This window comes from Trachemys scripta, chromosome 14 (assembly GCF_013100865.1).
Source record: "Trachemys scripta elegans isolate TJP31775 chromosome 14, CAS_Tse_1.0, whole genome shotgun sequence".
Classification (NCBI taxonomy): Eukaryota; Metazoa; Chordata; order Testudines; family Emydidae; genus Trachemys; species Trachemys scripta.
The window spans coordinates 39,812,273-39,829,288 of NC_048311.1; the positions used below are offsets into that span (position 1 = coordinate 39,812,273).

Here is a 17,016-nt window from a genome sequence, read left to right on the forward strand (position 1 = left end):
TGGGGGGGGGAAGAGCCCAGGGCTGGGGCAGCAGGGGGTGTGGGTGGGGGAGAGCCCAGGGCTAGGGCAGCAGGAGGTGCGGATGGGGGCCAGAGCTGGGGCGGCCGGGGATGCGGGGGGGAAGAGCCCAGGGCTGGGGCAGCAGGGGGTGTGGGTGGGGGCCAGAGCTGGGGTGGCATGGGGTGCGGGAGAGGGAAGAGCCCAGGGCTGGGGTGGCAGGAATTGTGGGTGGGGGCAGCGCCCAGGGCTGGGGCAGCAGGAGAGTGCAGGTGGGGGCCAGAGCTGGGGCAGCAGGGGGTGTGGGCGGGGGGGCGGGCGGCAAGAAACCTAGAGCTGGCTCTGTTCCTACCATTCACAGCAAGCTGCAGATTTCAGTTCCATACTCCTTTCCCACACCCTTTCCTGTTGCTAGTGGCCAAGGGAATGCTGGGAAATGTAGTTCTTTCCCTGCTCCAGGACTGGCTCTATAGGCAGGGAGCTAAGCAAGGAACTACAGCTCCCAGGGCCCCCTGTTGGTTCTCAGCTCCCAGGCTGGATTCTTGCGCCCCTTGCAAATGTGCCGCCCCAAGCAGCTGCTTGCTTTGCTGGTGCCTAGAGCCAGCCCTGGTTGAGAGTTACGAACATCCTCCATCCCCGAGGTGTTCGTAATTCTGAGGTTCTACTATACTTGGGATTCACGATCACTGACCCATCTTTGTATCTCTCTCGCTAAAGAGCGGATTAACGTGCATGCCCTTCTCTGGGAGATTGTGGGGATCCAATATTTACTTTGGACCATTATTATTCTGGAGGTGTTGGTCCTGGCTCCATCATTAGAACTGAGTTCTGAAATTTATTAAATAAAGTGAAAGTTCAACATATAGGGCCTTTCAGTGAGAAACTTCACATACCTTTTCAATGCCCTTTTATTTCAAGTTAGGTTACCAGATAGCAACTGTGAAAAAACGGGACGGGGGGGTTAATAGGTGCCTATATTAGAAAGTCCCAAAAAATGGGACTGTCCCTTTAAAAATGGGACGGATGGTCACCCTATTTCAAGTGTATTTTTAGGTGATGTTTTAGTTTGAAACTGAGCTCGAGTGGAAATTCTGATGTGATGGTCCTTTTTGTCCCCTGTGGTCGGCGTGTGTGTGTGTGTGTGTGTGTGTGTGTAAAACACTGTGTATAAATACAAAAGCTGACAAAAGAGACATTATTTGAGTAGGTCTGGTGCATTGGGGAGCTGTATGAAAACAAGCATATGAAAAACTTGTCTGTAAAATGAGGCAATCATGGAAACAAAGCGGAGAAGATAGTAATAATTTCCAGATGGAGAATGTGCCAAGGTCCATGAGCGGACAGCGCTAGTGTTACAGATGTAGCCGAGCTTGGATAAATGTATTCCCGCAGGTCTGTTGCTTAGATTTATCAAATTCTCCCTTGCAACTTTCATGATCAGTGTACATAATTTTAAAAATATTCCTCAAGCACAATTTAATTGTGACAATTAAACATTTGCATAGAGCTTTTTAAAAAACATTAAATGATCACTCCATTTATTGTGTTTTTATAGCAGCATATATATTCGATCTTCTATGTGTATTGTAGCAGCCTGGGAGCTCTGCCCTAGTGCAGGTAGAGCCTTGCATACTGTTTAACAGCCATCATTTCTAAGGTCCAGGGCCACAGATTAGAACTGGCCCCTGCTCCAATTGAATTCAGTAATTAAATGGTAATTGGGCCAGAGCCAAAGGGCGAATCGCTCTCTAGTCCAGCAGCCTGTTAATGCGGAGGGGGATGAGATGCAGAGTTCAGGCTGAACACCCAGCAGCTCCGCCGCAGGGGCCGCACCAACCGGGCTCAGAGGTGAGGGTGAATTCAGCGCTCCGTGTCCAGGCAGCTGGGAGAGGTGCTAGCAAGCTGTGTCCTAGTGTGTTCGCGAGTCTGTTACATTCAGGGGGTTGCTTCTGTGCACTCAAAGGAAAGGGGCTCAGATCAGTTTGGCTTTGGGGAATGGAGACAGCCAGTGTGGACACAAATTAGGTTTGCAGGAGGGAAACCGGGCTTGTCATGGAAGGCTAGGAACGGCCCCCTGCTATGGAGAGATGCCCACCCCTCCAGAGGGAGTGGGGAAGAAGCAGTCCCCATCTGGGTATTGCTGCCTTTTCTTCTCCATTCCTATCCTGCTTTCATGGGTGATGGGTGAGCCCCCCCCTTGGGAGAGGCTAGCCCGCCTCACTGCATGCTGGAGCCCCAAGTGCCCCCTGCCCCCAGCTGGAGGAGCCCCGGCCCACCTGTCTCAGCTGCCCCCCCACCCTGAGTGCTGAGCCGGCCCCCTCCCCCCCTGGCTGGCCCCAGTGCTGTCCCAGGCTGCCCCTGGCCATGGGTGGGCCTGAGCTCAGGGCCACCAGCTGGAGCTGAGCCCCTGCCAGCTTCAGGTAGAGGGGTAGGGTGGGTGGGGCCTCGGGGCGCAACATGGGCAGGGCCACAGCCGGGGTCGGGGAGGCTTAGCCTGCCCTGGCCTATGAACCTGCTTCCCACGCCTGCTTTCCTCACCTTCTCCCAGCCATTCCCTTCCCTTGCGTGGTTCTCACCAAGCTTCTCCTGCCCTCCACAGGCAGAATCCAGAGGAAGAGAGATCAGAGAGAGACTGGAGACCCCAACAGCCATGGCCTCCTCCCTTTCAGGATTGGACATGCAAGAGGAAGTCATCTGCCCCATCTGCCTGGAGTACCTGACCGACCCGGTGAGCGTAGATTGCGGGCACAACTTCTGCCGAGGCTGCGTCACACAGTACTGTGTGGAATGGGCGGGACGCGGATCCCTGATGTGTCCCGTCTGCAGATCCCAAATTCTGACAGGGAACCTCAGGCCCAACTGGCAGCTGGGAAACCTGGTGGAAAAAATGAAACACGTGGCTGTGTGCGCGAGGCACAAAAAGACCCTGGATCTGTTCTGTGAAGACGACGGGGAAGCCGTGTGTGTGGTTTGTGAAAGATCCCCCCAGCACAGATCTCACACGGTGCTGCTCATAGAGGAGGCTGCCCAGAAGTACAAGGTAGGAAACCACCTGGATCCTGGTAAATTCAGTCCTTTCCTTTCCAGACTAATAGGAATTTCCTCCCGGGGAAGTGAAATTCTCCGAGCCTCTCGGAGCCACGCATTCGCCCAGGTTTCAGATTTCCTTTCCCAGCAGCCAACTCTACCCCTAGCATTGCATTGCCAAGAGTCCTGGTCACAGGTAGCCCTCTATTTTGTCAGCACCGCCTGGTTAATTATGCTGAGGTGTCCCTGGGCCTTTTGATAAGGCCTTTTGTTTTCTTCAGAGGCTTTAGCCATAGGTGCTGACTTTTATTTTTCCCTGGGGGGGTGCTCTGCCCTGAGGCCTTGCCACCACTCTGCCCCTTCTTCCAAGGCCTCATCCTTGCTCCGCCCCTTCCCCTGAGGCCCCACCCTTGCTCCGCCTCTTTCCGCCCCCGCTCTGCCTCCTCCCCCGAGACCCTGCCCGCCCGCTGCTCTCTGTCCTCCCCCAAGCCCCTCTCTGAGCCATCAAACAGCCGTAGCTGGTGAGTGTTGAGCACCCACTTTTTTTTTTTTTTTCCATGGGTGCTCTAGCCCTGGAGCACCCCAGGGCGTTGGTGCCTACGGCTTTAGCCATTAGTGTACGTGCTGCTGCCAGAGCAAGAATGGGGGGGTGGGTGGTACCTGCCAGAGCTCACACTTAGGCAAACAGCCTGCACTCTGCTATACTCACTGTTTAATCGTGCATTTTTCCAAGTGTTCTAAAATCCACAGGCGTCCTTGGAAACTGGTGTGTTGCATGGTGATCTGGGGCAGGGTTCTTGGTCCATTCTTGGGGTGGTTTGAGCTTGGGTGTCCCATGGCTGCGGAGAAACGGAATCCTTTGCAGAATCCGCTCCCACTGGTGAACTAAGGGAACGAGCAGTGAGTGAAGTTGAAATCACAGGAGGGAGCGGTCCGTGTATGTGAGGGTGCTGCCGTCAGACGGGAGAAGGGGAAGTTACAAGCTGTGGTTGTTACCGATTTGTATCGTAGCATTTGTTATGACTGTTTGCATCGCAGTAGCCCTCACAGACATCAAACAAGATCTGATCTCGAGGGTGTTGGGCCCCGCACAAAACACAGTGAGGGACAATCCCTGCCCTGAGCAGGTTACAGCCTAAATAGACAAAGGGTAGGCGGGGAAACTGAGGCAGGATGTGACTGGTGTAATGTCACCAGTAGCTCAGTGGCAGAGCTGGGAATAAAAGCCAGGTCTCCCCAGACCCAGTCTATAGCTCTAACCACTAGACCACGCTGCCACCCCAGCAGTGATAAAGTATGGTCATTAGGAGGGAAAGTCACCTTGATAAAGGGCCCAGGCCCAGCAGGGAGAGGAGGTTTCCCACTGGGATGCTGAACTCCCATGTTGCCCTAACCCCTGGGTCTGAACAACTAGCCAGAATGGTTCCATTAGTCTTCTGCTGCTCTCCCACAGTGTCTAATTTACAAACCTCCCAGAATCCACTGCTTCTGGGCACTTTGCTGTTGGCTGTGGGGTAGCTACCCGGAGGGCACTGCCACTGAAAGGGTTTTGGACAACACTAGGGCAAACTCCAGTGGCGCTTAATAAAAATCAGCGCATCTAATGGGGTTTGCCCTAGTGCTCAGATCAGTTCTGTCCAATCCACAGGCACCGACTTTCCAAAGTGCCGGGGGGTACTTGACCCCCAGCTCTGCCCCACACCCTGCCCCCATTCCAGCCCTTCGCCCTAGGCCCCAACCCACCTCTTCCTGCCCCTAAGCATACCTTGTCCTTGCTCCTCCCCCCTCCTTCCTAGCTTCCTGAACACTTTGAAACAGTTTATTGCAGCGGGCAGGAGATGCTGGGAGGGAGGGGGAGGTGCTGATCCATGGGGCCTGCCAGCAGGCAGGAAGCACTGGGGTGGAGGGGGGAGCTGATAGCGGGGCTGCTGGTGGGTGCTAAGCACCCACCATTTTTTCCCTGTGGGTGCTCCAGCCCTGGAGCACCCATGCAGTGAGGGCTGCACTCCCCAGGGGTTCAGGGCTGAAATTCAATTGGGAGTTGGGCTTCTTGGAGAACCCCAGCCCATATTTCAAGCCCGGGTGGCTTCTGGGATTTGTGTCCCTTTGTTAGTTAAACCTGCTCAAAACCAGGTTCATTGATTCACCGCCATGCGACTCCCAGTTTCCTGCTGGTTTAACTCAGGGCAGGAAGAGGACAAATAATTCCAAAGAGGCTGAATAGGACACCCTCCCAATCTCCGTTAATGAGGTTTCTTTTCATTGGTGCTCTGATGTTATAAACCTATTCGGACCAACAGTCAGCTACGAGAATCTTGGGGTCTGGATGGAAACCACCCACCCCCCTCATTGTGTCTGCCTCTCTCTCTCTCTTTACACACACAGACAGACACAATAAAAACACTCAAATAATTTGTTTCTTCAGGAAAAAATCCAGGACCATTTGAAGACTCTGAGGGAAGAGAGAGAAAAGCTGCTGGGATTTAAAGTGACTGGAGAGGGGAAAAGCCGGGAGTATCTGGTAGGTGCCTGTTGTTATGAACCGGAGTTGGTGCCAGAACACGGGAGACCAGGGGGCCATGGCCCACCGCTTTTAAATGGGGTAGTGTGGGGGGGGGGAAGAGGTGGCGTGGGGTCAGGGTCTCAGGGGAAGGGGCAGTGCAAGGGCAGGGCCTTGGGGGGGAAAAGAGGCAGGACGGGGTTTGGGGGAAAAGGGCTGGGGCCTCAGAGGGGCGGTGCCACAGTTCAGGCGCCAGTGGGGCCCCCCCACTTTTAAGAAGCTTCCGTTGCTCCTGGGTGGGAGGCCTGTTTGTAGGCAAGTTCTGCTGTGGCCTCGGGGGGACGTGGCCTTATTGTGTGTGTGTGTGTGTGTGTGTTTCTCCATGATCGCGGATTGCCGTGTTAGATAATCTTCTCCCTGGGGCAGGAACACGTCGTTCTCTGCAGAATCCAAGCTTCCATTCCAATTCACGAGTTAATTTCCAGCTCACATGACTTACCCAAAGATCCTCCCAAGCTGAACGGACACGAACACCACGCAGTGCCAGCTGCCCAAGCCTGCCGCCGTGTCTTGCCTTGTTCAAATGTTTGATTCTTTTTTCTCCCCTGGCCTCTCCATCAGTGTAGTGCTGACTAGCCCTGCCTCTGCTGCTCTGGATTCTGAGAGACCATTGATCACACAATAGCCTGACCATGTCAGACATAGAAACGTCCCTTTAAGAGATACCGGGGGGGCCAGAGGGGCAGGTGTGAGAGAATCCTCTTCTTAGTAAACACACGGTAGAGTCAAGTGTCAGAAATCTTTGAGCTTTACAGATATATTCTCTCTCCTGCACACTCAGCACTCCCTGAAAGGACTCTGGGCTCCATCCGTGCCCCTGACTAGCCCTTTCCCTATTTTTATTCAGAAACAAACACAAACTGAGAGGCAGAAGATTGTGTCTGAATTTCAGCAACTGCGGCAGTTCCTGGAGGAACAAGAGCGACTCCTGCTGGCCCAGCTGGAGAAGCTGGATGAGGAGATTGTGAAGATCCAGAAGGAAAATGTCACCAAACTCTCCGAGGAGATTTCCCGTCTCAGTGAGCTGATCCGTGAGATGGAGGGGAAGTGTCAGAAGCCAGCGAGTGAATTCCTGCAGGTGAGACTGAGTTTAAAACATCCCCGATCCATGCGCAGGGACAGGAGAGCTCCTGAATCATGTCCATTGGAATCCAGTAGCCAGAGATCACAATGTAACGGTTTGTGTGCATTGCTGGAATGGGAATTATTATTATTCTTTGAGTTACAGACACACAAATATCAGAGATGGCAAAGCCCCATGAGCTCAGCGAATCCAGGGCTCTGGGGCCAGGACACGGCCTCTTTTTCCTAGATTTGCAAAATCCCTGCCCTGGGATCCCCAGCACGCATCAGGTGGGACTGAGATTCTCATTCTCTCTCTCTCTTTCCCCTCTAGGATGTCAGAAGCACCTTAAGCAGGTACGTGGCTCTCCCTCACTCTCCCTTGTGTTTCACCCTGCTGGGAGAGGGTGTGGGGACCATGTTAGCACCACTTCTCCCAGGGTTCCACAGCAGAATGCGTGGGGGGAAGTTCACATTTTGAATACAAATTTCCCTGCTGAACTTAATCCTGAGGGTCTCACCCTTTTACACCAGACTCTATTATCTGTTCAGTAGGAAAGATTATCATAAAATATTTCCCAAAGAGGTCACATCCCTGGGGGACTGGCTGCCTCAGGATTCTGGAGATGGAATATGGGCCTTTCACCTGTAGGGCACTGAGTACAATTCAAACCAAGTCAGCAGTCAGTAAGAGGCTTTAATGCCTGAGGAGTGTATGGAAACTTCGGGGGAATGAACTGGCTTGAAGGGAGTAGGGGGCTCAATCTAGTTCCTTAAATAAATAAATACACACAACATTAAATATCTGGGAAATAGTACGTGGAGGCCAAGGAGTGAATTGGCCATGGAGATTCATCTTCATGGATGGGCAGGGATGGTGTCTCTAGCCTCTGTTTGCCAGAAGCTGGGAATGGGCGACAGGGGATGGATCACTTGATGATTCCCTGTTCTGTTCATTCCCTCTGGGACACCTGGCATTGGCCACTGTTGGAAGACAGGAGACTGGGCTAGATGGATGTGTAGTCTGACCCAGTGTGGCCGTTCTTATGGTCCTTTTTTTTTTTTGCCAGAGCTGGTCTCTCCAGACCAAAGTCAAAGAATATAATAATGTGATCTTTAGGGGAGAAGACTGCATTGCCATGACCTGTGTTGCACCTGTTCTGAGGCTGGGAGAAGTAGAGGAATTTGCAATCTTAGAGCAGCAGCTTTCACTAGCAAGAAATTATGACAAGTCGCTAAATGAAAGATAATCATGTGAAATTGTTTCTCTCCAGGTGTGAGAAATGGAAGTTCCAGCAGCCGGTGGAAATTTCTCCTGAACTGGAAAAGAGACTCAGTGTGTTGTCCCATAAAAATGTTGCTTTAATGGAGACTCTGAGGCAGTTCAAAGGTATCAAGAAGATGGGATCTAGGAGGGGAATCAGGAGTCGTCTCTGACTGTGGGAGGAGATAGGAACCAATTGACCAGAGCCCAATGAGATCCTGTCTATTTAATGAACAGTGGAAAGTAGACAAAGTGAGCAGATGTAGCAGCGGCCCAGGCACCAGGATGTCTGTCTGATTCACTCTGTGATCTTCAGTAGATCATTAAAGTAAAAATAGAGCAAAAAAATGGTGGGCACCTCTGTTTATCTTGCCCCACTTCAGAACTGCAGGGCTCGCTTCCCTGAGCTGCTCGGCATCCACACTTGCTGCTTGAGTCAGTGGGAGCAGCAAGTGCACAAAACCACTAACAGGTCCCTAGCGGCCATGTTTTTCCGCTCAAAATGATTCAAATTCAGACCTGGTTCCACTTTTGAAGCTGGGGCCTGGCCCAGCCCTGTGCTCTGGCCTCATGTGGGACAAAGAGGCTGGAGGGAAGGTGTAAAACCTTCTCACCCTGGGGACCCCACCCAGTAAGGGAACCTTTTGTGCATCCTCTACAGCAGTGGCTCTCAGCCAGGGGTACATGTACCCTTGGGGGTACACACAGGTCTTCCAGAGGGTACATCAACTCATCTAGATATTTGCCTAGTTTTACAATAGGCTACATAAAAAGCAGTAGCGAAGTCAGTGCAAACTAAAATTTCAGACAGACAGTGACTTGTTCAGACTGCTCTATAGACTGTACACTGAAATGCAAGTACAATATTTATATTCCCAGTGATTTATTTTATAATTATATGGTAAAAATGAGACCGTCAGCAATTTTTCAGTACTAGCGTGACACTTTTGTATTTTTATGTCTGGTTTTGTAAGCGAGTCGTTTTGAAGTGAGGTGACACTTGGGGGTAGGCCAGACAAATCAGCCCCCTGAAAGGGGTGCAGCCCTCTGGAAAGGTTGAGAGCTGCTGATTTACGGTGACTGCAGGTGCACAGTCCTGGGGTTAGTAAGAAGAGGATGGAGGGGGTGGGGTCAGGGTTAAAGGGTGTGGCCAAAGTGCCTCTTACACTCCGCCCCCTTGCAAACCACATAAGGGGCACTGACCCAGATCTTGCTGGAACTCAGGACTTCCCTAGCTGGGGCCTACATCTGCACCAGTCCCTGAATCTAGAGGAGTCACACGTTGCCTCCTCTCTATCCCTCTGCCGGAGCCGGGGTGAATCTAGCTCAGTGAGCCAACCCTCTCCCTGCCTCAGGTGCCACATCCACCAAGCAATTTCCTTTTTATTTGTCTTTGGAGCACGAGGGTCCCCATTGTGCGGAGAGCTTTGTAGAGATGCTGAGTAAATAAACCCAAATTACAATTGAAGGGCCTGGTCCTGCTAAAGCTCACCGTTCCAGTGCTGTCAAAGAGACCAAAGCACCTAAGTTTAATTCATGCTGAAGTCTTGCCGTGCTCTGGGTCTAGGGTCTGACAAAATGCAAAAGGAGAATGAGACAAATCAACTGGGGTTTGGAGGGTGGGAGGGGGCAGTTTGGGCGGGAGGGGGCAGTAAATCTCTCTTCCTCTGTCCTAGGCCCTATATGTCAGTGGGTCTCAACTTTTCCAGACGACTGTACCCCTTTCAGGAGACTGATTTGTCTTGCCTACCCCCAAGTTCCACCTCGTTTAAAAACGACTTGCTTACAAAACCAGACATAAAAATACAGAAGTGTCACAGCCACTAGTACTGAAAAAGTGCTTCCTTTCTCATTTTGTCTGGATGAAATTTTAGTTTTTGTACTGACTTCGCTAGTCAGTGCGTTTTATGTAGCCTGTTGTAAAATGAGGCAAATGCCTAGATGAGTTGACATACCTGCTGGTACGCAGACCCCTGGTTGAGAACCACTGCCGTATGGCATAGATAATTTGTTCTACGATGGTTGTTGGGCTGAATGGAGGTTGGGTCCATTGTTCTGAGATGCCAGAATGAAAGAAGAAATAGGTTTCAGATTAGCTTTTATTAAAGATCTGCGTGTGTCTCCATCCCACTGTCTTTTTCTCTCTCTCTCATAATCAAAAACATGGTTATGTTAGTTAAGTGTGTGGGTGTCGTTAGAAACACAACAGTATGAAATCTCTTTTGTCCTTTACCCTCCAGACACTCTGCCATCGGAGCTGGAGAGAAAAGGATGGAAATGCCTAGGATCACAGAGAGAGGGTGAGTTTTCAGAAAGAGATTATCTTTTCATGAATATGATTGTGAGATATTCATGAATGCGTCGCCACTGTTACAAACCTAACCAGCATTAAAAATGGAACCCCCCCCCCAAAATATATTTTAAAAAAAAAGTCAGATCTAAGGAGAGCCCAAGCTGAAATCACACGAACAATGTGGACATAAATCTTAATGCTGAGTCCATGCACACACCTGTGAACAGAAGCACTGTCTCTGAGTAAGAACCAAATACCCTTAACTCTGTCCCCTGAGATTTCCATAGACATTCAAATGATTTTTTTTTTAAATATTCAAATCTGAGGAACGTGTGGAGAGACCGGGATGCAGCTGGGAAGGAAGTACAGAGGCAACTTCTGCAGCTGCCACTCCCATTCACCCATGTGCAGGAACTGCCAGGGCATCCGTGCTCAGCCTCAGATGCCCAGGCCAGAGAGGCAGTTGCCCGAGGCTGCATTATAAATCAGGCAGCATAAACTGTAATCTTTTTCCCCTTCCAGACACTCTGCCATCTGAACTGGAGCAGGGAGGGGGAAAATATTTGGGATCACACGCCAACGGTAAGTGGTGGTGGAGATTTTCCTTCAATTTTTCAGAGAAATCCCATGGAAGCAACTCTCCCACACACCAGTAACCAGACACATGCTCCCAGCACCCAACACCCTTAACTCTGACCCCTGTCATTTGGATGGTTATTGACGTGCGCTTCTCATATTAAATGCAGAGGAATGAGTAGCTAGATCTGTCCTCTCATGGCTGCCACATCCTTCCCCTGGTCTCCTCCATGGTTCTTCTCCAACATCCTCCCTTTCCTGTGGCCAGGGCTGGGCTGTCCCAGTGGAGCGGTTCACTGCTTAATGGATGGGGGAGGATGCTCTCCCTCTGACTACGCCCCCTTCTCTCTGGGCTGGGAATGGAGCTACCTTAGCCTATGCCGCCTCCTGCGTCCTACTCACTGGTGCTGTATGGCCTCTTCATCTCTGCTCCCTGCCCAGGGAGTGAAGGACACATTTAGGGGAGGGCACTTCCCTTTGGGATCCAAAGCTGTCACCTGACAGCTCTCCCTAGGTCTTCGCTAACAGCTTCTCCTGCCTTCCTTGCTGTGTCTCTGCAGCGGGAATGGAGCAGCCCCGGCAGGCTATAGAGGTTGTTCCCATTACATTGACCGAGGAGCTGCAGTGACATTTCGGCTCAGTCTCAGGTGCCCAGGACAGAGGCAGCTCCCGGGGATCCAGGCCTGTCCCAGCCAGAACGGGGCTGCTGGGAAGTGTGAGAGATGGTCCCAGCCTCCCCCAGGGCTGAGCTCTGCCCCTCACGTTCTGATTCTCTCTCCCCAGTGAATGTGACTCTGGATCCAGACACGGCTCATCCCCAACTCGTCCTGTCTGAGGATGGGAAAACCGTGAGATATGGATGCCTATGGAACAAACTGCCCAACATGACCAAGAGATTTGATTACGAGCGCTGCGTGCTGGGCAGTGAGGGATTCACCTCAGGGAGACATTGCTGGGAGGTGGAGGCGGGGGAGCGGGGGGGCTGGGCCATAGGGGTGGCCAGAGAGTCTCTGGGGAGGAAGGGAGAGATCACCTTTAATCCTGAGGCGGGGATCTGGGCTATGGAGTACTGGGAGGGTCAGTACTGGGCTCTCACTGACCCCCTGACTCCTCTGCCCCTGAGCCGGGTCCCCAGGAGGATCTGGGTTTATCTGGACTACAAACAGGGGCAAGTAGCCTTTTTTAATGCCGATAACGAATCCTCGATCTTCACTTTCCCGCCGGCCTCTTTTGCTGGGGAGAGAATCCGCCCTTTGTTTGTGGTCTGGGAAACCGAGTCCCAGCTCAGACTGTGTCCCTGAGACCTGGAGAAGGGGAATAAAAAAAAATTCAAAAGTTCAGGGAGGACAGGTCCCTCAATGGTAATTAGCCAGGATGGGCAGGGACACAACCCCATGCTCCGGGTGTCCCTAAGTCTCTGACTACTAGCAGCTGGGACTGAACAACAGGGGATGGATCACTCGAAATGGTCCTGTTCGGTCCCTCTTAAGCATCTGCAGCATCGGCCACTGTCAGAAGACAGGATATGGGCTAGATGGACCATTGGTCTGACCCTGTTTGCTCCCCCTCGGATCAGAGCATATCAAATGAGCTTCTCTAGCCTTAAACATCCCACTCTGTGACCCTGGAGGACTCCCATCTCTCCTAGCCCCCAGGCTCCTTTTCTCTCTTGCTGCCAGGGTGACAATGTCTCGGTGTGTCTAGTCTGGGCTGTCGAAACTATAGAGGGGTGTGATCTGCATAGACAAGCCCATCCCATTGCTGCCAGGGTCAGCCACCCTATCTGTCCCTTGCTCTGTGGCTCCGGACCAGCGGTTCTCAACCTAGTTACCATTATGGGCCACACACACACTCCCTCTCTCTCTCTCTTCCCCATGTGCCTGGCCCTGAGGATTTCACATGGGCCTCAGCTGTGTGTTGATTGGGCTGCAGCTTGAGAACCTCTGAGGTAGGGAGACCAAGGGATGGGGAGGGTGATATAGGGACTGGAGAGGGTGACTTTGAGGCCCTGGGGAGGAGATGCAGTGGGGGCACTGGAGAGGGTGAGCTGGCTGCAGGAATGGGAGTGGCAGGGACAGGGCAGAAGGGAGAGAAGAAAAGAATTAAAATAAAAGATAATATGGAGAATTGGGAGGAAAAGGGGGGTTGTCACAGGGTCCACTCACCGCTAGGGGTGCCTCTGCCTGATAGCTCCACTTTGGTGCTGGGATGTCCTCTGGCAGTCTCCCCCTGTCTCTGCAACTCCAGCTGCCCCTTCTCCCCAACTTGGCCCTCCGGCTAGCTCATTATGCGTGTCTCCCCCTTCCTGGGTACCAAAGTCTTCTAGCGCAAATTTTCCCAGGTGGTCTGCTCTCCATTGCCTGGTTTGTGCCAGTGACTGGTAGGGGAACCCAGGCCCACCCTGTCATTTGCCTTGCTGCTTTTCCCCTGAACCTTTCCTGCCTTTGTGTCTCTCCTCCCTCTCTAGGGGTTTGCCAGCCCAAACTCCCTCCTCCCAGGGGGTAGGGTGCTTGCTTCTATGGCCCCAAACACACCTCTCTTCTCCCACCCCGGGAGTGACTGCAGACTGCTTCCCTGCAGCCCCTTTCTGCTCTCAGCTCCTTGGCTTTATACAGGCCCCTCCTCTTCCCATGCAGTTGAGCATCATCTACTTAATCACTGCCCCCTGGCTCCACCTCCAGGGGTAGCCTGGGCGGTTCATTGGCCCACCTGGCCACCTTGACCCTTTCAGGTCTTGGATGGGGGTAGACAGCCCATCCCAGGGGGAAATCAAAATGAAAAGAGCTAAAGCAAAATGATCCAGACAGAGGAAAAGTCCCGAGGGGAAGAGAGAAATTCAGGAAAAGAATGAGGAATCTGAGGGGGAATGATCCATAATAGGGGGGCGGGGGAAGTAAACAGGGATGGGAAACCGGCACAGGAGAGAATGCGGGGGGGGGGGGGTCAAAATGGGTCAAGCAAAAGAAGGAAAGAGAGACTTTAGCTTTCTGATTCCATAGACAGGGGATGCCGCATCTTAGCAAACTCTCGGTTCCCAGCAAAACATGCTACTCTCTGGCAGGTACCAATAAGTGAAAGGCTGGATGCAGCCAGGGAAGGAAGCACTGGCATGTGCCAGCCCTGGTGGCAGCCCCGCAAACCTGCCTGTGCCCGGGGACCTGCCACCTGCACAGGAGGTAATGGGCTGGGGATCCCCACTCAATTGGGGAGCCCCTATTGGAGTCCCCAGACTGTGGGGTGCATTCAGGGTGCAACCCTCCCCCTCCACATTTCTGCCCTGCCCACAGCCTCCCCTCCCAGCAGAGATGACCCGTGCCTGCTGATAGGGGGAGGCACAACCCCAGAACAGCTCAAGTCACGCCTCCCTCCAGGTACCCCCCCCCCCCAAAAAAAAGCATCAGCCCCTCTCTGCAGCTTCCAGCTGTTTCTCCTGCCTCTGCCTCTCCCTGCCCCATGCTCAGCTGCCCGCAAGGAGAAGGCCCAGCCACACCATGTGAGCGAACAATCTGGGGGACATGTGACCCCACATGCCCCCTCCCACACATCACCTCTGCCTGCCAGCCTCAATGCAGAAGTCCTCAGCTGTGCAGCCTCAGAACCATCCCATTGGTTCCTGGTAGGACCTATCTTCTAATAAAGCTGTTAATACGCAGCATACCTGTTGCCAGTTTCCAAATGCCATTTACCATTAAAGTTAATGGGTTGGGACTGGTTCCCTGCCAAATGTTGCTATTAACCAGAAACTGTTAATATCAGTGATTGCTCTCAAGTGGCACCCACTGTATTAGTTAATGGAAATTGTTATTTTAGTGCCTTTAAATAAAACGAGTCTTAAAATTCACGGACATTTTCCCATACGTTCTGGTATTAAAAGCTGCCTCTCAGCTCCTTTTAATCCCAACATTTATTTGTTATAAATAACACTTTTTTTTAAATTAAAAACTTCTTGTTTGTTTTCACTTTAATTCTCTGTATTAGTGTTTATTGACAACTGGGCCATGATATTTCGTTTCCTGATTAGCGCATCGGCTGATATGGTCTCATCATGCAGTGATGGTAACACTTTCCAGTATTTCTGGAGGATGGCAAAGAGAAGCTACTAAAGCTAAACATTTTTTAAATCAGCAGGTTCACACCCAAGAGTTTTAAAAGAGCTGGCCGAGGAGCTCACTGGACTGTTAATGTTGATTTTCAATAAGTCGTGGAGCAGTGGGGAAGTTCTAGAAGACAGCTAATGTTGTGCCAGTTTTTAAAAAGGTTAAAGGGGATGGCCTGGGTAGTTATAGGCCTGTTGGCCTCAAGTCAGTTCTGATTGGCTGCTGTTGTTGCCATTCCAGGCTATAAGCCAATGAAGAGCAGTGTTCTGTTTGTCAGCCATTCCCCTGCACACCCAGCCTGTCCTGTAGCTGTCCTGGTGTCCAGACTGCTGCCCTGGGCTGTGGCTGGTCACCGCCCCCGGGATTATTGCAGGGTCGGTGCTGGAATCCACAGACGGTGTTGCCAGGGGTGCTGGAACGGGGAGGGCAGGGGGCCATCATTTTTAAAAGTGGGAGGGCTATGACCTTCCGCTTTTTACCAGCCGTAAGGGCAAGCAATGGGGAGGTACAGGGGGCAGAGAAGAGTGAACAGCGGATGGGGCCTCCAGGGGAAGAGATGGCGAGGGGGCAGGACCTCAGGGCAAGGGGTGGTGTGAGGGCAGGGACTTGGGGGAAGGGGTGGCACGAAGGTGGGACCTCAGGGGAAGGGGTGGGGGATGTTTTGGGTCCCAGTGCCCCCCCCCACACTTTTAGGGACCTTTTGTTGCCCCTGGGTATTGCCTTTGGGAAAGGACCTGGGTTTCCCGCTCCTTTCAGTTTCAGAGCCTACTACTCTGTCTCACACACGGTCCCCTCCTCCTCTTGCTGCTGGTAAACGGAGTCACTTGGCTATTTCTGTTACCTTCACGTTTGGGCTGAAGTTTCCCTGGGGAAAGGTTGTTCTGCTCGGAGAGCAGGGACGTTGGCAGCCGATCCCCCCTCAGAACCAGGAGATACAGGCCTAGCAGACTCTGCCCACGGTGGATAGTCAGTGGTTGTTTAAGCCATTTCACTCAGGTGGAACATGCAGCGGCCTCTTGACCTCATTTTATAGGGTTCTTGGCAGCCATGGCCCCTTCTGGAAAGTGTCACAGACTTAGTTTGTTTAGAAAAAAGAAGAACAGGAGTACTTGTGGCACCTTAGAGACTAACAAATTTATTAGAGCATAAGCTTTCGTGGACTACAGCCCACTTCTTCGGATGCATATAGAATGGAACATATATTGAGGAGATATATATACACACATACAGAGAGCATAAACAGGTGGGAGTTGTCTTACCAACTCTGAGAGGCCAATTAATTAAGAGAAAAAAAACTTTTGAAGTGATAATCAAGCTAGCCTAGTACAGACAGTTTGATAATAAGTGTGAGAGTACTTACAAGGGGAGATAGAGTCAATGTTTGTAATGGCTCAGCCATTCCCAGTCCTTATTCAAACCGGAGTTGATTGTGTCTAGTTTGCATATCAATTCTAGCTCAGCAGTCTCTCGTTGGAGTCTGTTTTTGAAGTTTTTCTGTTGTAATATAGCCACCCGCAGGTCTGTCACTGAATGACCAGACAGGTTAAAGTGTTCTCCCACTGGTTTTTGAGTATTTTGATTCCTGATGTCAGATTTGTGTCCATTAATTCTTTTGCGTAGAGACTGTCCGGTTTGGCCAATGTACATGGCAGAGGGGCATTGCTGGCACATGATGGCATATATCACATTGGTAGATGTGCAGGTGAACGAGCCCCTGATGGTATGGCTGATGTGATTAGGTCCTATGATGATGTCACTTGAATAGATATGTGGACAGAGTTGGCATCGGGGTTTGTTACAAGGATAGGTTCCTGGGTTAGTGGTTTTGTTCAGTGATGTGTGGTTGCTGGTGAGTATTTGCTTTAGGTTGGGGGGTTGTCTGTAAGCGAGGACAGGTCTGTCTCCCAAGATCTGTGAGAGTAAAGGATCATCTTTCAGGATAGGTTGTAGATCTCTGATGATGCGCTGGAGAGGTTTTAGTTGGGGGCTGAAGGTGACAGCTAGTGGTGTTCTGTTATTTTCTTTGTTGGGCCTGTCTTGTAGGAGGTGACTTCTGGGTACTCGTCTGGCTCTGTCAATCTGTTTTTTCACTTCAGCAGGTGGGTATTGTAGTTTTAAGAATGCTTGATAGAGATCTTGT

At 51.6% G+C, this 17,016-nt stretch overlaps 2 protein-coding genes across 2 annotated transcripts in view; both read left to right on the forward strand.

Moving 5' to 3' along the window:
* The window catches only part of LOC117887100 (zinc finger protein 208-like), an 882,934-nt gene that overhangs the window by 614,500 nt on the left and 251,418 nt on the right, over positions 1–17,016 (forward strand). The gene's annotated exons all lie outside the window — the stretch shown is intronic.
* On the forward strand, positions 1,226–13,674 carry LOC117886937 (zinc finger protein RFP-like). The gene is made up of 9 exons (XM_034789102.1): positions 1,226–1,389; positions 2,597–3,037; positions 5,450–5,545; positions 6,432–6,662; positions 6,981–7,003; positions 7,921–8,036; positions 10,151–10,210; positions 10,726–10,785; positions 11,563–13,674. The coding sequence occupies exons 2-9, from the start codon at positions 2,648–2,650 to the stop codon at positions 12,078–12,080; spliced, it is 1,494 nt and encodes a 497-aa protein (XP_034644993.1). The 5' UTR covers positions 1,226–1,389; positions 2,597–2,647; the 3' UTR covers positions 12,081–13,674.

Excerpts from the sequence above, each read along its gene's own strand:
- LOC117886937 (XM_034789102.1), top strand. The coding sequence starts at position 2,648 with ATGGCCTCCTCCCTTTCAGGATTGGACATGCAAGAGGAAGTCATCTGC. Across the intron at positions 7,004-7,920 it reads GTCAGAAGCACCTTAAGCAG|GTGTGAGAAATGGAAGTTCC; the intron begins GTACGTGGCTCT and ends GTTTCTCTCCAG. Across the intron at positions 8,037-10,150 it reads GACTCTGAGGCAGTTCAAAG|ACACTCTGCCATCGGAGCTG; the intron begins GTATCAAGAAGA and ends TTTACCCTCCAG.